The 21,672-nt window shown below is 45.9% G+C and overlaps 1 protein-coding gene across 2 annotated transcripts in view; it reads right to left on the reverse strand.

The window, feature by feature from the left end:
- Positions 1–8,287, reverse strand: part of gba2 (glucosidase, beta (bile acid) 2) — a 95,987-nt gene extending 87,700 nt beyond the window's left edge. The window contains exons 1-3 of one of the 2 annotated variants that reach the window (XM_078550886.1): positions 8,013–8,287; positions 2,026–2,117; positions 1,557–1,672 (exon numbers count right to left, since the gene is read on the reverse strand). In XM_078550886.1, the coding sequence (XP_078407012.1) occupies positions 1,557–1,672; positions 2,026–2,117; positions 8,013–8,203 (399 nt within the window). In that variant the 5' untranslated portion in view covers positions 8,204–8,287. The remainder of the gene's footprint in view (positions 1–1,556; positions 1,673–2,025; positions 2,118–8,012) is intronic. The other variant, XM_078550891.1, reaches the window with a different exon arrangement.
- Between the last annotated feature and the right edge of the window lie 13,385 nt (positions 8,288–21,672).

Here is a 21,672-nt window from a genome sequence, read left to right on the forward strand (position 1 = left end):
AGATAGACACAAAGAAATCCATTGGGGAATTCAAAGAAACTTAATTACCCAAAGAACAGTAAGAATGTGGTACTCACTATCACAGAGTGGTTGAAGCAAATAGTATAGATGCATTTAAGGAAAACTAGTCAAGCATTTGTGGGAGAAGGGAATAGATGAGGAGAGATTAGGGGGAGACGGTGATGTAGTGTTAATGTCACTGAACGAGTAATCCAGAGGCCCAGGTTAATGCCCCAGAAACACGGGTTCAAATGTCACCATGGCTGCTGGTGGAATTTAAATTCAATGAATAAATCTGGAATATAAAGCTAGTCTAATGAAGACCGTGACAACTATTATCGTTATTGTAAAAACCCATCTGGTTCAGTAATGTCCTTTAGGGAAGGAAATCTGCCGTCTTTGCTCAATCTGGTCTACGTGTTACAACTGACCCACAGCAATGTGGTTGACTCTTAGCTTCCCTCTAAAATGGTCTAGCAAGCTACTTAATTCAAAGGCAATTAGGAATGGGCAACAAATGCTCACCTTTACAGCGACACCCACATCCCATGAAAGAATGAAAAAAAAGGAAAGATGGGAAGGGGCTCATGCAGAGCAAACACTGCTTGGGCCAGCCATATAGCCTATGTAAAAGTGTACGCAAATCCCTCTAAACATTAATATTAACCATTAAAAAACTGTTTTTTACTCCTCCACTCACTTAACCTTTGTTTCCTACTCACGGCTTATTTTCCTCACCTAGGTCTGTATCATCAGCAAACTTGGATTCATGAATGGAAGAACCAAGTCAAGCCATTTAGATTGTAAATTGGCAAGGCCCCTGCACAGGTCCTTGCAGCACCCCTACTTATAACAGCCTGCTAACCTGAAAATGGTCTATTTATTCCTACTCTGTTCTTTGCCTTTTAGCCAATCCTTTAATCAATGTCCTCATACTTAGGAAGCGCATTTCTTGGAATGCTCCACAAACACAGTCTCTCATCTTCTTTGCAGCAAAAACTTCAACCTTATAATGTTCATTCTCCTTTGAGAATCAGTTATGACCAAAAAAATTTTTTGACACTAGTCCACAGACTCAAAACTATATTTTAATCTTTGCGAAATCTTATATGAGAGATTCTCCACATATTAACAAAGTAGTAAACAAGCATTGCATGGAATCTTAACTGCCTTAACACCTCCATGACAGTGACCCAGGGGATAAGAACCTGATGATAATCAACAGCATGTTCCAGAAAAGTTAAAATTAACTTAGCATTAAATAGTACAGATTAAATGATACCAAACTATCAGCCATTTCAAAAACTGACTCCATTTCAAGTTTACAGGCAAGACAAATCCAGCTGGGTAATAACTACTAAAAAAAACAGAAATCCAAAGATCATTGTTTTTCTTACCCAGCACTCATTGTGCAAGTGAAAACATATTCTCCAGAGAATGCTATTTTTTTGCAACGACTCAAATTTACAAGAACAGCCAACAGCAATATTGTTAAAATTTCAAAGCACACTTTGTGTGTCAGCTCCTACAACCAAGCACATTTAAAAAGAACATACCTGGTTCTCAATCACAATGTCATAAGTGTACATTCCTGGGTTTAGCTGCCACCTGCAGAATTCCCCTCGCCACCCCCTTGTAATGGTACCTCCTCCAAACCCACCTAGTGGTGCCCCTGAAAAAAAAATGGTATTTTAACATCATTTCCATATTCACTGTACTTTTTGAACTCAAGATTTTATCAAAATTCATCCTAGACCTTACACATTACAAACAGATCATGTTGGTTTACCTGGTTAAGATCAGTGCTAAAGTTGTGATGATACCTGTATTTGTCTTCATTCCCTGCACATGCCCCAGTTATGCAATGGGTAAGCAACTTATTCTGCCATTGGCATTTAGTGTACAATAAAATATCACCTTACTATTAAAATGGCAACACAGATTGGAAAGTCTGACTGTAGTCCGAAATAAAATCTTTCCAATTATTGCACAGCAACATTTCAAAATTTACTTATTTGCACTTACCATAAATCTGACGCAATGGAATGGAATTGAATGAGTCAATAAAAGGTGCCTTCTTCTCTATTCGAGTTTTTCTGTACCACCATTTCAAATAACTGTTCGGAAATAGAATTACAGTACATATTTATTAATGGCTGAAAAAGTAAGCCATGAATTATTTACATTATTAACTCTCATCTGAAAACACTCTCAGACTGAATATATACTTGATCAACTCCTTCTTCCTCTCGATAAAACAGGTCAAAAGCTTGACCCAATCATGTATTTTTTAAAATTTATTTTCTCACTGGATAAAGGCATCACTGGCTAGGCCAGCATTTGTTTCCCACCCATAACTGCCATTGAGAAAGTGGTGGTGAGCCCCTTTCTTGAACCATTGCAGTCCAGGTGTTGTAGGTACAGGCATAGCGCTGTTAGGAAGGGAGCTCCAGGCCCTCAAGTCCTTGGAAAAGAGAAATACTCCCAGAAGCAACGGCTTGCATTCAAATCTACTGGATTGGGTCAGCACAGACCAGCTAGAAGTTTGCGAGTGTGCGCTTCTGGCTGCAAGCACGTCAAAATCCACGAGCAAAGCCATCATCATCCTCATCTACAAGCAGGAGGAAGAAAGGGAGGAAACTAGAAATTGCCTGCCCATCTCACTGCTGAATGTGGACAACAATTTTTTTTATTCATTCATGGGATGCGGACATCGCTGGCTAGGCGAATGTTTATTGCCCAACCTGAATTGCCATGGAGAAGGTGGTGGTGAGCTGCCTTCTTGAACCGTTGCAGTCCATGTGGTGTAGGTACGACCACAGTGCTGTTAGGAAGGAAGTGCCAAGAATTTGGCCCAGTGACAGTGAAGGAACGGCAATATATTTCCAAGCCAGATGGTGAGTCACTTGGAGGGGAACTTCCAGGTGGTGGCATTCCCATCTATCTGCTGCCCTTGTCCTTCTAGATGGTAGTGATCGTGGGTTTGGAAAGTGCTGTTTGAAGGAACCTTTGTGAGTTCCTGCAGTGCATCTTAAAGATAGTACACACCGCTGCCACTGTGTGTCAGTCGTGGAGGGAGTAAACGTTTGTGGATGGGGTGCCAATCAAGCTGGCTCCATTGTCCTGGTTGGTATCAAGCTTTGAGTGTTGTTGGAGCTGCACTCACCCAGGCAAGTGGAAAAAGTATTCCACCACACTCCTGACTTGTGCCTTGTAGATTGTGGACAGGCTTTGGGGAATCAGGTGGTGAGTTACTCACTGCAGGATTCCTCGCCTCTGACCTGCTGTTGTAGCCACAGTATTTATAGAACAAAGAAAAGTACAGCACAGGAACAGGCCCTTCGGCCCTCCAAGCCTGCGCCAATCATATTGCCCGTCAGCTAAAACATTTTGCACTTCCGGGATCCGTATCCCTCTATTCCCACCCTATTCATGTATTTGTCAAGCTGCCTCTTAAACACCACTATCGTACCTGCTTCCACCACCTCCTCTGACAGCGAATTCCAGACACTCACTACCCTCTGCATAAAAACTTGCCCCGCACATCTCCTCTATAGTTTTCTCCTCTCACCTTAAATCTAAGTCCCCTAGTAATTGACTCTTCCACCCTGGGAAAAAGCTTCTATCTACTCTGTCCATGCCACTCATAATTTTGTAAACTTCTATCAAGTCGCCCTTCAATCTCCGTCGCTCTAGTGAGAACAATCCGAGTTTCTCCAACCTCTCCTCATAGCTAATAACCTCCAGACCAGGCAGCATCCTGATAAACCTCCTCTGCACCCTCTCCAATGTCTCCATATCCTTCTGGTAATGTGGTGACCAGAATTGCACGCAATATTCCAAGTGTGGCCTAACCAAGGTTCTATACAGCTGCAGCATTACTTCCCAGCTTTTATACTCAATACCCTTGCCAATGAAGGCAAGCATGCTATATGCTTTCCTGACTACCTTATCCACCTGCGTTGCCACTTTGTGACCTGTGGACCTGTACACCCAGATCCCTCTGCCCGTCGATGCACTTAAGGGTTCTGCCATTTACTGTGTAATTCCTGCCTGTATTAGACCTTCCAAAATGCATTACCTCACATTTGTCCGGATTAAACTCCATCTGCCATTTCTCTGCCCAAGTCTCCAACCGATCTATATCCCGTTGTATCCTTTGACAATCCTCTTCACTATCTGCAACTCCTCCAACTTTAGTGTCGTCTGCAAACTTACTAATTAGCCCAGTTACATTTTCCTCCAAATCATTTATGTATACCACAAACAGCAAAGGTCCCAGCACTGATTCCTATGGAACTCCACTAGACACAGCTCTCCATTCAGAAAAGCGCCTTTCCACTGCTACCCTCTGTCTTCTATGACCAAGCCAATTCTGTATCCTTCCTGCCAGCTCACCTCTGATCCCGTGCGACTTTACCTTCTGTACCAGTCTGCCATGAGGGACCTTGTCAAAGGCCTTACTGAAATCCATGTATATAACATCCACTGCCCTTCCATCGTCGATCATCTTTGTCACTTCCTCGAAAAACTCGATCAAGTTAGTGAGACACGATCTCCGCTTCACAAAACCATGCTGCCTCTCACTAATACGCCCATTTGCTTCCAAATGGTAGTAGATCCTGTCACGAAGAATCTTCTCCAATAATTTCCCTACCACTGACGTAAGGCTCACCGGCCTGTAATTTCCTGGATTATCCCTGCTACCCTTCTTAAACAATGGAACAACATCGGCCATTCTCCAGTCCTCCGGGACCTCACCCGTAGCCAGTGAGGATACAAAGATTTCTGTCAAGGCCCCAGCAATCTCCTCCCTTGCCTCCCTCAGTACTCTGGGGTAGATCCCATCTGGCGCTGGGGACTTATCCACCTTAATATTCTTCAAGACGCCTAACACCTCTTTTTTGATGTCAACATGTTCCAGGCTATCTACACACTCTTCCCTAGACAAATCGACCGCTAAGTCCTTCTCTTTGGTATCGACTCTTTGGCTAGTCCAGTTCAGTTTCTGGTCAATGGTTAGATTCTCTCTTGTTGGAGCTGATCATTTGTGCCACACAAGTGCCAGGTAATGTTAATTGTCACTTGTCAGCCCAAGCCTGGATATTGTCCAGGTCTTGCTGCATTTGGACATGGACTGCTTCAGTATCTGAGTGGTCGCAAATGGTGAACATCCCCACTTCTGATCTTATGATGGAAGGAAGGTCATTAATGAAGCAGCTGAAAATGGCTGGGCCTAGGACACTACTTGGAGGAACTTCTGCAGTGGTCTCCTGGATTTTGATGGTTAACCTCCAACCACCACAATTATCTTGCCTTTGTGCTAGGCATGACTCAAATCAGCAGAGACTTTTCCCCCAATTACCACTGGCTCCAGTTTTGCTAGGGCTCCTTGATGCCACACTTGGTCAAATGCTGCTTTGATGTCAAGTGCAGACACTCTCACCTCATCTCTGGAGTTCAGCTCTTTTGTCCATGTTTGGACAAAGGCTGTCCAAGGTCATTGCCAATCAGGTCAAGTCTGCTCTGGAGCTGGTGATCCACCCTGATGAAACCTGCACTGTACCCAAAGGAAGATTGGAGAGCCTCACGCAACTCAGGGATATGGCTGCCTGTGTGCGGGATGGGGGATGGACACCTGCATCATCAGACTGGACCAGGAGAAGACCTTTGACAGAATATTGTGTGCCTACATGATGGATGTGCTCTCCAAAATGGGAGTTTGGGGAGGGAATCCACAATTGGATCCAACTACTCTACACAAACATCAGTAGTGCAGTTTCAATCAATGGGTGGAAATTGGAAAGCTTTCCAATCAAATCTGAAGTCAAGCAAAGCTGTCTTCCTCTCCTCTATCCAGTGAACGTTGTAGCGATCCTTTTGCCGAGTCCACCAGGGAGTGTGTGGGCATAAGAGGGTTGGCAATCCCAAGCAGCGGAGGCAGTCAGGTCAAAGCCTCCCTGTACATGAACGACTTTGCCGTCTTCTGTTCGGATCCATTGTCACTGTGCAGACTGATGGGCGTCTGCGACCAGTCCAAACTGGCCTCAAGAGCCAAGGTAAATTGTGCTAAGAGCAAAGCCATGTTCTTTGGGACCCATCTTTTCTTTGCCTCATCATCAGGTCAGACTACCTGAAGATGCTGGGGATATGGTGCAGAGAGGCAAGCAAAGGCATGCGCTAAAATCTGGAAGGAGCACATACCTGTAGTAAAACAAAAATTGGGCGTGTGGGAGTGACGCTATTTCTCCACTGATTGTAAGAACCTGGTCATCAGGAGTGAGGCACTCTTGGTGGTGCTGTATGTGGCGCAGGTCTGGCCCATTCTTCACTCCTGCGCCCTGATCACCCAAGCCATCTTCCTCTTTACTTGGCGGTCGAAAATGAACCATGTTCACAGGGACAAGATGTACCAACCTCCAGATAAACAGGAGAAAAACATACCCAACATTGCCGTCATCCTGATGGCCACCTTTGTGTGCAGCTGCATCATGCTGTGTATAGACCCTCAATGCACAAGCACCAAGTGTCACTACATGCTGAGGTTCTACCTGTCCCCGGTGTTGCAAAGAACGGGCCTGGCCACCTTGCCACAGAATGCAACAAGTAGCTGGACCATGCTGTATCACGCGTCCCTTGTGGAAAAGTTTATGCAGCAAAACCACAAGTCCATCAGGCAGTGGTCTGCACGTAACGTGCACGTTGTATCGATCCTTTTGCCAAGTCCACCAGGGAGGATGCGGGCATAAGAGGGTTGACGATCCCAAGCAGCAGAGGCACTCAGGTCTCCCGTAGGCCTTGCGGGCAAAAGAAATGGTTCCCTGAGCAGACTGTTAAAGTCATTTGATAAAACTTTCAAACAAGCAGCAAGACGTAGCTTGGCTGGTGGCAAGACTGGCATTCCCTGTCAAATCCTCCCTACATACCACAAGTCTCACCACCTTTGTAGGTTTCCCTCAAGGTGGCTGTGGTGGGGAAGTGGCTGTTGTTGACCTTCTGGAATGTGCTTTTACATAACGTGGTCTGGAGAGAGTTGCAGTGGTTTAATTCAAGGTTCGTCCCAAGCAGCTCTGTGACGCTGCACTCTGTGCTCTATGGGTTGTTCCCAGGGATGCAGACAAAGATAAACATCAACTGCAGCTGGAGAACCATCAATTCTGTGAAAGATGCTCTTTGGCCTGCCCGAAACTTGCTGGTCTTCCAGTGCAAAGAGCTGTCCTCGATCGAGTGTTGCAGACTGGCACATTCCAACATCCAGGACTACGTACTGGGGGATGCACTAAAGCTTGGGGCAGTGGCCGCAGATGTACAATGTGGAAAGGTCACTGTTTAAAGCCTTTCAGCCAAAGTACTCTGAGGGGCTGGAAACGGTGTGGAACCCCTCGCTTTGTGCCTGACAAGGAATGTCTTTGTAAATATACAGACTACTAAAACTGTAGAGGCACCTCAAGAGTGGAACATGCTGTATATGCTGTAGAGAAAAGTTGAATTTTATTGCACCTTCTGGTAATCTTTAATTTGAAACGTTTTGCCCTCAGGCTGCATGTCTGACATGAAGCGTACATTGTAAGTGTCAAAAGTATTACAATTTTATTGAAGCATCTCAGACTAGAAAATGCTACATGGAGACAGGTTGAATTCTATTACACTTTCTGCAATTTTCAAGTTGAACTTTTTTGGAACGTACTTATACAAATTTTATGGGGGCGGGGGGGGGGGGGCGGAGGCCGTTTATCTTGCCTTTTCAAGATCGGTGAGGCTTAACGTCTTTTAAAAGCCTTCGACAACCTGTAACTGGCCATATCAATGCCATTGGCCAAAGTCGGGGGAATCTTTCTAAAACTGTCATAAATTCAGATCAGGAAAGGAAAGGAAACAGACGTTAAAATATCCCGACCCGGTCAGCGGGACCAACCGCGATTTGAACACCGGCAAAAAAAAAACATCACCGGCTTTTAAAGCAGCAAAACCCGGGGAAGGTAGTGCGGGGTCCGGTCCTGCCGCTCACTCACCGGATCCCCAGGCCCAGGTGGCCGATCATATGAGCCAGGGAGACATCCGTGGCCTCGAACGGTTTCCTCTGCTCCCTGAACTGATGGGCCAGGCAGATCCTCCATCCGAACCGCGGGACCCCGGCTCCGTCCGAGCAGCCGCCCGCGTAATCCTGCATCAGATCGGCGTTCGGGGCCTCTCTGCTCCCCATCCCTATTCTTGCTCCCCGCCTCGCACAATCAGCCCAGCCGCCACACTCAATCGGTCCATCCGACTCCTCCCTCCTGCTCCGCCCCATCTCTCCGCCCCTCCTTCCCTTCCGCTCTATCCCCTTTTTTTAAAAAAAAAGCAACCCCACGCACGCGCCCCACTGCCCGTTTCTGGTGAGCCCAGGTCCGCGCATGCGCCCCTATGCGTAACGGTGGGGGGGTAACAGAGGAAGGGGAGGGAGGCGTGCCGCGTATTGCGCACGCGCACTGACTGCCAATAGCTGGAGACAGCCGCGGTGGGAGTTCAGCCGGCTGGAAGGAAATGGATAAAAACAAAAATGCTACTGCGGGTGCTGGAAATTCAAAACAAAAACAGAATTACCTGGAAAAACTCAGCAGGTCTGGCAGCATCGGCGGAGAAGAAAAGAGTTGACGTTTCGAGTCCTCATGACCTCATGAGTTCTGCTGAAGGGTCGTGAGGTCTCGAAACGTCAACTCCTCTCTTCTCCACCGATGCTGCCAGACCTGCTGAGTTTTTCCAGGTAATTTCTGTTTTTGTTGTGGAAGGAAATGGAGACCGCCCGTTTCAATCAGACAAATCTCTGGCGCAGACTAGGTGGGCCGAATGGCTTCCTCCTCTGCTGTACCTGACCATTAATTTAAGGAGAAAAGGCACAAATCTGAAAGAAAAATGGAAAATGGGGACGTGGAACTCGAAACACAAACAGATCGGCTAGGTTGGAGGGGCTGAATGGCCTACTTCTGCTCCTATTTCGTATGTTTGTAAAATGCTGGAAAACGTTCAGCAGCTCATGTGTAGAGAGAGCAAAAAAAGTTAGCACTTCAAATTCATGAGTTTTCATTCGAGTCAGATGGCACTGGGTTGTCCCAGTGAAGAAATGGAACCTACCTATATTAATGGACCGGTATTGGAGACAGTGCCCAATGTCACCAGGCAGAAATCAATATCACATGTGTTTCCCTCAAAAGAGGGAAAAGGGCATTGGTAACAAATGGTCTTAACACTCGATCCAGAAAAACTGAAAGGAACTTAAAATAAAACTAATTGCAGCCTGGATGACCACATGCGCAGGAAGTGTCACTGGCTTGACCAGCTTGAGCAATGGGTTTCGGAGTTTGAGCATGAGCTAGAGACATAGCGGTGCATCCGCGAGGCTGAGGGTTATGTAGGTAGCACGTTTTAGGTGTAGTCACTCTGCAGTCTCAGAAAGTGCAGTCAGAGAGGGAATAGGTGACCACCAGTCAGAAAAAGGGAGGCAGACAGGTAGTCAGGAAAGCCCCAGAGTGCATCTCACTCAAGAACCGTTTTTCTGTGTTGGAAAATGTTGAGAGTGAAGGTTCCTCTGGAGAGTGCAGCCAGAGCCAAATTCATGGCACTGTGGGTGGCTCGGCTGCACAAGGGGGGAGGAGTAAGAGTGCAAGAGCAATAGTGGTAGGACACTCAATAGTGAGGGCTGCACTTCTGTAGCCTTAGACGTGATTTCAGGATAGTGTGTTGCCACCCTGGTTCCAGGGTCAAGGATGTCACAAAATAGCTGCAGGGCATTCTGATTGGGGAGGGCGAACAGTCAGAGGTCGTGGTTCACGTTGGTACCAACGACATAGGTAGAAAGAGGGATGAGGTCCTGCAACAAGAATTTAGGGAGTTAGGTAGCAAATTAAAATGCAGGACCTCAAAGGTTGTAATTTCTGGATTATTCCCTGTGCCACATGCAAGTTGGTATAGGAATAGGAGGACAGAGAGGATGAAAGCATGGCTGAAGAGATGGTGCAGGAGGGATGGCTTTAGTTTCCTGTATCACTGGGTCTGTTTCTGGCGAAGGTTGGGCCTGTACAAGTCAGACAGATTGCATCTGAACCAGAACGGGACCAACACCCTTGCGGGGAGGTTTGCTAGTGCTGTTGTGCGAGGGGTTTAAACTAATTTGGCAGGGGGATGGGATACAGAGTGGAGGTACAGTAGGCGGTGATGCACAGCCAAATATAGAAGAGAAACTGTCAGTCTGGAAGGCAAAGCATATATAGACCTGTTAAGGCACAAGGGAATAATGCAAGGCTGGATTGCATCTATTTAGTGCAAGGAGTCTTACAAGTAAGGCATCTGAATTAAGGGTGTTGATTAACACATGCGAATATGATATTGTTGCTATCACAGAGACATGGTTGAGGGAAGGGCAGGACTGGCAGCTCAAAATTCCAGTGTATAGAATCTTCAGGCGTAAAAGAGGAGGTGGCATTGCACTATTGATCAAGGAGTCAACTACTGCAGCAAGGAAGGGTGGTATCTTAGAAGGTTCCTCAAATGAGGCCATATGGGTAGAACTTAAAAACAAAAAGGGTGCAATCACTTTGCTGGGCGTGTACTATAGGCCTCTAAACAGTCAGGGGGAGATAGGGGAGCAGATATGTAGGCAAACCTCAGAGAAGTGTAAAACTAATAGGGTAATAATAGTAGGGGATTTCAACTTCTCCAATATTAACTGGGATAGTCTTAGTGTGAAAGGCTTAGAGGGGGCAGAATTCTTAAAGTGCATCCAGGAGAGCTTTTTGAGCCAGCATGTAGAAAGTCCTACAAGACAAGGGGCGGTACTGGACCTAATCTTAGGGAATGAAGCAGGGCAAGTGGTAGAAGTGTCAGTGGAGGAGCATTTCGGGGATACTGACCATAACAAAGTGAGTGTACCTACACCAAATGGATTGCAGCAATTCAAGAAAGCAGCACACCACTGCCTTCTCAAGGGCAACTAGGAACGGTGGAGAACAGCTGTCAGCATGGAACACCGTCCCCAAAGCAGCTTCCTGACTAGGAGGAGGGAAATTGGGCCCTGGTACAGGTTCGTAAGGGCCAACACTAGTTCAAAAGGGAAGTGCTTTTTTTTTTGAAAAAGAGAGAAGTACTGTGGGAAACTACAGGAAGATGTCTGTGGGTAAACTGAAGGCCAGCATGCCAGGAAGACTGTTACATGGAACCATGGAAGTGTTGATTGAGCAAGTGATCAATGGAAAGAAGGTCCTCTTTCCCACAGATGCCTGCTAAAGGAGAGCAGACATCAAGGCAGTATTTGAATTAATATGGAACTCAGCAGCGCAGGCAAAACAGAGGTCAATTGGAAAACTCCCCAGTAGCTGCAGCCAAAGGAAGGTGGTGTATTTGCTTGGTAATACTGAACTTGAGTATTGCTGAAAAAAAGAGACACGCTGTTGAAGCTTTTCATCTTGCACTCATCAGGACAGAATTTTGAAAAAAGCTTGGCAGTTAACTGTTCCCTGGTACATTCTCCATGGCAACACTTCTACCAATCAAAGTCCAGTTGCCAAACAATCAGCACCCTCTTCTCATGCAGAATAAGTTGTTGTTCCCTTTGAGATTTTGTATTCTTGTGAATCTGCCCTGATGAGTGCAAGACAAAAAACTTCAACAGCATGTTTTTTTTTCAGCAATACTCATGGCTGTGGTTGTTGCAGATCAGTCATTGTAGCTTCAGGACATCACTGCAGGATTTTTTTCAAGTAAATGTCCTCAGCCCAACCATCTCCAGCTGCTTCATCATTGACCTTCCTTCTATTATAAGACTAGAAGTGGGTTTGTTTGTTGACAATTTCATTGTGTTCAGCAATAATGAAGCAACTCATGCCAGCTACAGTAGAATCTGGACAGCATCCAAGTTAGGGCTGACAAGTGGATGAATGCAGCTGTAGCAACACTCTAGAAGCTCAATACCATTCAAAAAGTAGTAGTTCACTTGATTGGCACTCTGTCAGGAGATTTAATATCAACGCTCTCCATCACCAATGTGGCTGCAGAATGTGTGCTCTACGAAACACACCTTCCTCCCTTCAAAACTCTACCACCAAGAAGAACAAAAACAACATTATCATGGGAACACCAACCCCTCCAGATCATGCGCCATTCTGACTTGGATAAACTTTGGTATTCTTAATTGCCTTAAGGTCAATATCATGTTACTTTCTACTAAGTGCCATTGCGGGAGAACCATTACCACAAGGACTATAATAGTTCAAGGGGAAGACTGACTACCGCCCTCTCAAGACTACAAGGATTAGTCAAAAGATTGCCTGCAAAGCTCACATCCTGAGAACAAATTTCAAAAGCTTTAGGAGAGGAGGTGGAAAAGCTGAGGGTGAAAGAGTTGAAATCTTTGCAAAAGGTTGCCCATTCTCATGTGTAAGCCGATTTTCAACCACTGAATTGAATAAAATAACCTGCAATGCAGAAAAAGCTGAATTTGAATTTATTCATTTCTTTTGTAAATAGGCAAGATAGTTTTTTGTTAAGATAATTTCTTAATTGTTTTGGTGAAGGGCTCGCTCGAACCCTTAGGCTACCCTTTCTCTTTTCAAATATTGGTGACTCTGCTATATATGCCCAAATTATTTTTCCTTCATTTTTTGTAAGTATCTTGTATAGCATTCTTACTGATGCAACACCCTGTTTACGACACTACAGGAAGCTTGAAGAGGTCCTATCCCCTCAGGTTTACAATTAGGAAATATCTAGCAAGGCTGCTGCTTTAACGACTCTGCTTAAGTTGAACATTTTGCTGATTCAACAGAAGAATTATCTCACAGTCCCTTGCTAATGAATTTGAGTTGTGCAGTGCTGCACTTGCATACAAGTTAAAAGCATCAAACTGGGGACTTGCTGCAGGGAACCTGAACCGACAAACACAGGTGCCAGCCGATTGCATGAATATAGCATGAATATATCTGGGCCCACTAGGTGGTGCTATAACAACAGCAATAATGTTATGTTGCTCATATTTTCTAATTTTCTCTCTCTGTATAGGGGATATGGTTCCACGGCTGCTGGAAATCCTACAATACGTTAGCCAAGTGATCATTCTTCCTGTGTGAACTCATACAATGAGCCTTGGCAGAATTTTCAATTACAAAAGAGCAGATCATAAGCAAATCCAATTCTATCACCCAAAATTTACACATGCCTGCAAACATCCTCCTTGGGAAAACATTCAAAGGTTAAAATGTTGATTGATGTTTCCTCTTCCCATCTTTGATTTTTCCTCTCTCTGTCACTCATCGCAGCTTCAAAACTACCACCAAAACCAAGATCAGCTTACAAACTGAGCTTCGGTCTGGGACATTCCTCCCCTCTCCATGACTGACTATGCCAGGTGAGAAAGCTCCCCTGAACCATTGAGAGACAGCTTATTATGCGACCTTTTGGAATAAGCAGTTTGTACGGGCAGGGTTTGAATACTTAGGGATGTAAAGGGCAACATGCTACATTCGTGATGGCATGTCTTACATTTCTAGTGTACCTAATGGGCTGCTTTAGGATTCCTGAGGTCCTTTTATTTAAATCTGGGTGGGGTGCTTCTGGTGCAGTTTGCATCATTTGCTGGGTGCATGGATTTCCTGAGAATTACCTGGTGCAGCTCCTTAAAGCTGCTCCTTCACTTTTTGGCAACTGCCAATTGGAGGTGTTTCACAGGATGTTGTCAGGAATTGAGAATTTTAGCTATGAGGAAAGGTTGGACAGGTTGTGTTTGTTGCCTTTGGAACAGAGGAGGCGGAGGTGCATAAAATTATGAGGGGCTGAGATAGAGTGGATAGGAATGATCTATTTCCCTCAGAGAGAGGTCAATAACCAGTAGATTTAAAGTAATTGGCAGGAAGATTAGAGAGGAGTTAAAGATAATCTTTTTTTACTCAAAAGATGATTGAACGGCATGACACTAGGAGGTTCTGAGGAACAAAGGGACCTTGGCGTGTGTGTCCATAGATCTCTGAAGGTGGAGGGGCATGTTAGTGGGGTGGTGAAAAAGGCATATGGGACACTTGCCTTTATCAATCGAGGCATAGATTACAAAAGTAGGGAGGTCATGTTGGAGTTGTATAGAACCTTGGTGAGGCCATCGCTGGAGTACTGTGTGCAGTTCTGGTTGCCACATTATATGAAGGATGTGATTGCACTGGAGGGGGTGCAGAGGAGATTCACCAGGATGTTGCCTGGGATGAAATATTTAAGTTATGAGAGAGGTTGGATAGACTTGGGTTGTTTCGTTGGAGCAGAGAAGACTGAGGGGCGACCTGATCGATGTGTACAAGATTATGGGGGGCGTGGATAGGGAGCAGCTGTTCCCTTTAGTTGAAGGGTCAGTCACGAGGGGACATAAGTTCAAGGTGAAGGGCAGGAGGTTTAGGGGGGATGTGCGGAAAAACTTTTTTTACCCAGAGGGTGATAACAGTCTGGAATGCACTGCCTGGGAGGGTGGTAGAGGCGGGTTGCCTCACATCCTTTAAAAAGTACCTGGATGAGCACTTGGCACATCATAACATTCAAGGCTATGGGCCAAGTGTTGGTAAATGGGATTAGGTAGGTAGGTCAGGTGTTTCTCACGTGTTGGTGCAGACTCGATGGGCTGAAGGGCCTCTTCTGCACTGTGATTCTGTGATGGGGGTCTAGAACTCATTGACTGAAAGGGTGGTAGAAGCAGAAACTCTTATCACATTTATGTACTTGGATATGGATATGGATAATCTGCATTGAATTCATTTTTGCTCCCCTTCCACATCTACCTTTTCTCTCTCTTTAGTTTTCCTTCTTCAGCAGTGATAAGTGGCACTCTTGTGAAGTCTGGCTGACTCCAGCTCCCTTGCATTAGTCACAGAAACATAACACTTTCCTTATTCCTGTAAAAAAAAATGCTAGTAACATTTTATAACATTAATTCAATGTGAACAAGGAATGAAGGTCGAAATATATATTCAACTTGGTCTACGTTACAATAAATTAATCCTGATGGAAACATTAGCAAAAACTTAGCGATTTTGTCCCAAGTAAAAATTTGTGTAAATGTCACCATGTCAAGTAGAACGCTGAGATTTAATTAACTATTATTCCAGTAAGGCGAGGGAAAAAGGTATAATATGAAAAGAAATATTTCCTCAGAATAAATATTATGCATTATTATAATGAATATTTATGTATCCTTTAACACATTCAATTTTAGTTAAGAAATCATAAATATTTTTTAAGTGTAGAAAATTTTCCAGTGGGTTTTTATTGCTGGGGCAGGGTGCCCTGTGGCTGAGGTTCAGTCGCCTTCTTGACAGCATTAGCTCGCAAGCCTTCAGGTTGGAAAACTTACTTTAACAGGTTGATGTCTCCCTCCCTGCGGCCGACCACAGAAACTGAACTGGACTAGCCATATAAATACTGTGGCTACAAGAACAGGTCAGAGGCTAGGAATCCTGAGGCATGTAACTCACCTCCTGACACCCCAAACCCTGTCCACCATCTACAAGGCACAAGTCAGGAGTGTGATGGAATACACTCCACTTGCATGGAAGAGTGCAGCTCCAACAACACTCAAGAAGCTTGACACCATCTAGGACAAAGCAGCCCACTTGATTGGCACTCCTTCCAGAAATATTCACTCCCTCCACCATGGACGCACAGTGGCAGCAGTGTGTAGCATCTACAAAATGAACTGCAGAAACACACCAAGGCTCCTTAGGTAGCACCTTCCAAACCCACGACCACTACTACCTAGAAGGAAAAGGGCAGCAGATACATAGGAACACCATTGAAGCTCCACTCCAAGCCACTCAGCATCCTGACTTGGAAATATATCGCCATTCTTTCACTGTCATTGGGTCAAAATTCTGGAACTTCCTCCCTAACAGCACTGTGGGTATACCTAAATCACATGGACTGCAGCAGTTCAAAAAGGCAGCTCACCACCACCTTCTTGAGGGCAATTAGGGATGGGCAATAAATGCTGGCCTAGCCAGCGCATCCTGTAAAAAATGAATTTAAAAAACTCACCCATGACACAAAATACCTTGGCATTGCATTTGACTGTACATTGATATATTGATAACACCTCCAGAACACTGGAGCCAAGGTCAAGTTGAGAGTGAATCTCATGCAGAAACTGATGGGTACCACCTGGGGCAGCAAAGCCAACTCACTTTGCACTGTTTCACTTGTCCTGATCTACCCAAGAGCCAAATACCAATGCTCACCCTGGCTCAGGAGCCCCCACACAAACACAGTAGACATCCACCTCCAGGAAGTCATGATAATTATCTCTGGGACATTGAGACCAACACAGCTTGAGTGGCTTCCCATGCTAGCACACATTGAACCTCCCGATATCAGCAGGGAAAACATCCTACTCAAAGAACACTACCGGCTGACAGCTTAAGAAGCACTCCCATTGACGTAGGACCTCAAAAAAAGCCCCGAGCACTCATCTGAAATCCCACAGGGATGAATTTTATGTGCCCCTGGCGGACGTGTTTCCCACAGGAGATGGGGGGCACCTTCCCGCCCACCCCCAAGCTTAGCCCCATAATACGGCACCAAAATCGGCAGCCCACCCACCATATTTAAATAATAATCAAGGGTTAATTAGGCTTGTTATCAAGCCAACTGACCTTGATAATATGCTGCCCACACCGTAAAACTTTTGGCATGGGCAGCTCAACATCAAACTATTACTACTTCCATAGCCATATGAATAAAAAGAAAGTGTAGATGATGATTAACCTTTAAATAATCTTCTACAGATAACTCACTCAGTAACTAGAACTTCCATCCTTTCACTGTGAAGAATCACATTTTAATGTGTGCTGCTACACTCAACAAGGATTTGCAAACTGAGTTGCAAAGACACAAATTTGTCATACTTCCTCATAAGTTAACTGGGAAAAGTGCGAACAGATTGGCAAGAAAGAGGGACAGTGAAAGAGAGAGAAAGACAGACAGGGAGAGAGAGAGATTGGAACTGGTTGCTGAATGTCAAAGGACCAGGTAAGTCCAGGGGGAGGGGAAGAAGGATTCAATCTGGGTAGAGGGGGCTCAACTGGGGGAAGGGGGATATCAATCAGGTAATTAGCTGATTGATAAGTGGTGTCAATTGGAGGTCTGGTGGTGGGATGAGGTCAGATGCGTCATGGTGGGATTGGAGCCCTTGGGGCATTAGGCAGTAGTAGGGTGCCCGATTTTGGAAGCTCCTCAAACAGGCACTTTTTGTTATGAATGCTGGACATTGTAAGACTCACTCCTTTAATTCGAGGTAAAATGCAGTGGCTTGGAGACGGGCATGTGACCTCATACTAAATCTGCCTGGAGACAAACCCATGTGACCTACTTGTTATGGAGACAGAAACTCAAATTTAAACTTATTTGAAGTCAGGTGCAAGATTCAACACCTTGACATAAAGGAGGAGAAAGCTGGCATTACTGCACTCAGACTCATAGAGTCTTAGGAACTCTGTTGAGTCGTCAGGGTCTCGTCTGCTGACTGGAGAGCCGATGAGAGCTGACCCATGCTGCCTCTTTTTGGGAAGGCCTGATGAACCACAAGCCAATTAGGCAATGGTGAGGCCAGCGACATGCCTTCCACTGGGATCAAGACCCCAGGGGCAGTTGTCTCACTTACTGAAAGCTGCCAACCAATCAGAGGCCTCTGGTTGGCCGGCAGCTCACGTGCTCAGCAGTACCACAGGAGAGGCCACAGCTGCTGCTTGAAGGACAGGCTCCGGAGTCCCAGGATTGTGGAGCAAACCAGGCCACAGGTAAGTAAAGTGTTGGGTGGGAGGGGTGGTTTCGCGGAATGACAGGGAGAGGGGTGCAAGGGTGTCAGCAGCAAGTACAGGAGGTGGCTGACACAACCCCACCCCCCACTTCCCAATGTTCAGTCCTTCGATCAGACACTGAGTGCCTCTGACGGAGGGACTACCCCAGCTCCCTTAGGAGACGACAACCTGGCCATGGCCTCACGGTTTTAGCTGCCATGCATACCGCTTGGCGACAGGCCTACCTGCAGCGGGGTTAACACGGCAGGATAAGGCTCTTAAGTGGTCATTAATTGGGCACTTAAGGGCCTCATTTGGCGGCGGGGCTGGAAGGTCGACTATGGGCCTTCCTGCCTAGAGCTTAATTCTGGTGGAGGCAAAAAGGCGGCAGGGTTCAGGTACACCACCATCCCACCTAAGTAAGTGCCCTTCCCACCTCCAAACTCACCACCAGTGAAAGATGAAGATTCCGCCCTTAGAGCCAGTCAGACAGAGAGATTTGGGGATGAAGGCCCACAGCAGGTGCTGCTCTGGCAAGCAGGAAAAAACGACTCTTTTCAGGTTAACCACCAAGCAAAGTGATGGTGAAGACAGCTCTCCTGTTCAAAGAAACAAAGAGAGTTGGGGAACAAAGATTCGCCAGAGGGTGCCTTGCTACTGGAAGCCCATTCAATTGTGGTCAGAAGATTCAGTGAAGGGGACTTTGTCTAAAAGAACACTGAAAGATTCAACCTGGTGGGACAAAGACAAGAGATCCTGTTAAAGCCAGGAGGAACTTGGGACTTTAAACACAAGACTCCATTTTTTCTGAGAGCTCGGTGTAATAGAAACATAGAAAATAGGAACAGGAGTAGGTAATTTGGCCATTTGAGCCTGCTCCGCCATTCAATATGATCATGGCTGACCATCTATCTCAACACCATACTCCCGCTCTCTCCCCATACCCCTTGACGCCTTTAGAGTACAGAAATCTATCTATTTCCTTCTTCAACATATTCAGTGACTTGAACTCCACAGCCTTCTGTGGTAGAGAATTCCACAGGTTCACCACCTCGAGTGAAGAGGTTTCCCCTCATCTCAGTCCTAAGTGGTCTACCCCGTATACTGAGACTGTGACCCCTTGTTCTAGATCCCCCAGCCAGAGGAAACATCATCCCTGCATCCAGTCTGTCCATCAGAATTTTATACGTTTCAATGAGATCTCCTCTCATTCTTCTAAACTCCAGTGAATACAGGCCTAGCCAGCCCAATCCCTCCTCTTACAACAATCCTGCCATTGCAGGAATCAGTCTGTTAAACTTTTGCTGCACTCCCTCTATGGCAAGTATACCTTTTCTTAGGTAAGGAGACCAAAACTGCACACAATAGTCCAGGTGTTGTCTCACCAAGGCCCTGTATAGCTGCAGTAAGAATCCTTGCATCAAGGCCCTGTATAGCTGCAGTAAGACATCCTTGCTCCTGTACTCAAGTCCTCTCTTCAATGAAGGCCAACATGCCATTTGCCTTCTTAACTGCTTGCTGCACCTGCATGCTTGCTTTCAGTGATTGGTGTATAAGGACACCCAGGTTCCTTTGTACACCAACATTTCCAATCTATCAGCATTTAAGTAATATTCTGCCATTCTGTTTTTCCTACTGAAGTGAATAACTTCCCACTTATCCACGTTATACTGCATCTGCCATGCATTTGCCCACTCACTCAACCTGTCTAAATCGCCTTGAAGCCTCTTAACACCCTCCTCACCACTCACATTCCCATCAAGTTCTGAATTGTCAGCAAACTTGGAAATCTTACATTTGGTTCCCTTATCTAAATCATTGATGTATATTGTGAATAGCTGGGGTTTGCATCATTAGATGGTGGTTAAGGCTTCAAGTTTCCTCTTACATCGCTCTTCTTCCTAACTGGGTTCTCAATTCCCAGAGTGAGCTCACTCACAGGACCCCATGGACCAAAGCAAAGATCATGGCCTGGTGATTCATGAGGCAATTGTGAATGCGGACTCGTTCTTGCTGCAAGTGAGTAGACATCCCCTGAGTTGAAAGAAGATGACATTAAGGGCTAGGAGAGATGTGGCCATATTCCCTCACTTGACTTTTCTCTTCCTGGAACCTGTCAGCGACTAATGTATCATGGGCATATCTCCCACGTCTTCCTTCCATCTTCGCGCTCATACTGACCCTCAACAGCCTTGTGAGGTTCCTGGACCTCCGGATCTTCATCCCCCGATGAACTCTCATCCTCTTCCAGGTCATCCTCTGGCAGGGCTTCACCTCTTGCATTTCCAGATTGTGAAGGGCGTAACACACTGTGATAATGAGGGAAACCCTGTCAGGAGTATATTGTAGTGAGCTGCCTGAGCAGTCCAAGCATTTGAAATGCATCTTCAGAAGCCCTATGGTCAGCTCTTTCAGGGAGCATGTGGAGCTGTGAGCAGCGTTGTACCTCTCCTTGGAAGGGCTCTGAGGGCAACGCACCAGTGTCATCAGCCAGCACATCAGTGGGTACCCCTTATCCCCAAACAGCCATCCCTGCAGACGTAATGGCCCCTCGAAAATCTCAGGCACCTGGGAATGACTCGGATGTAGGAACCATGCACAAAACATGCAGTATGTACTTCCCCTGATCACACACCAGTTGTAAAATTGATGGAATGATAGCCCTTGTGGTTTATAAACATTAGGGCCTGCTGTCATGGAGCCCATATAGCCACATGGGTACAGTCTGTTGCACCCTGCACTCTTGGGAAGCCTGAGATGGTGGTGAAGCCGGTGAATCTCACAGCCTGGCTATCTTCATCCAGAGCAAACCTGACAATGATGGGCCTTCCTGTAAAGGGTATCTGTGATCTTCTTTATGCATAGATGTGTTGCGGACTGAGAGATGCCACACAAGTTGCCTGTTGATCCTTGGAAAGAACCAGAGGCCAAGAAATTGAGTGCAGCGGTCACCTTCAAAGCCACTGGCAGGGGATACCCTCCAACTCCACGGGGCGTCATGTCTTCACGAAGAATGTGGCATTTATGATGTACCAGATCTCAGGACAAGTGCAGATGTGCACGTCATTGCCTCTCACTCATTTGTAAATAGGAGACTCTTCTACGATAAACCCTAGTGAGTCATCCCCATTGTCTGGGTCTTTCCTCCTGACCCTCCTGTTCATGCTGCAGCTCCATTTGACCATGTCCCTCCTGCTGGAGCTGCGATCGGAGTCACCTCTCTCTCCTTTGCCTCCTCCATTGCATTAGGACCCTGACAAAGGCAGCATTGAGGCCTGAATTCATTAGTGCTTTTGTCTTCTCTCTGAGAGGAAGCATTGAAGACATTAATGAATAAAGGGGCAAGAAAGTGAAGCTCAGAGGACAACATGTTTGGAAACTGTAAAGGTCCATAGTTTTTCCTGCCCTACTTGCATGGTGGCTGATGCCACCTTGTCTCTGAGACATTAGCACACACATCAAGGTAACCAAGATGGCACCGCATCTATGTAACATCTTGAAACCTGCGTAGGATGCTAAAGTTTCAGTGAGATGAGTGACCCAACCTAGCTCTGTGCTCTAATCTCTCTGATGTGGCAGATTAATGACCAATCAGTTGCTCATGGTCAATGAATGGATGCCCTTTGGCCCATTAGGAGTGTCAGATCTGGTGAACACGCGACAGACCTTCATTGATGGAATGCCATATATGATACAGTCGTGCCTCCTTCACTTTTGCCTGCATTCCCAAATTCCTTTGTGTTACTCTTGAGATGCAGTGACTGTGATGTGAAGCCACTGAGTTCTGAGTAGCCCTTTAACAGTGCTAATGAAGCCATTGGCTTTCAGTGGCTTTCATCGCAAGGAGGTCTTCCTCTTTTCTTTCTAAGCAGACTGCTGT

This window comes from Cetorhinus maximus, chromosome 1, assembly GCF_964194155.1.
Source record: "Cetorhinus maximus chromosome 1, sCetMax3.hap1.1, whole genome shotgun sequence".
NCBI classification, from domain to species: Eukaryota; Metazoa; Chordata; class Chondrichthyes; order Lamniformes; family Cetorhinidae; genus Cetorhinus; species Cetorhinus maximus.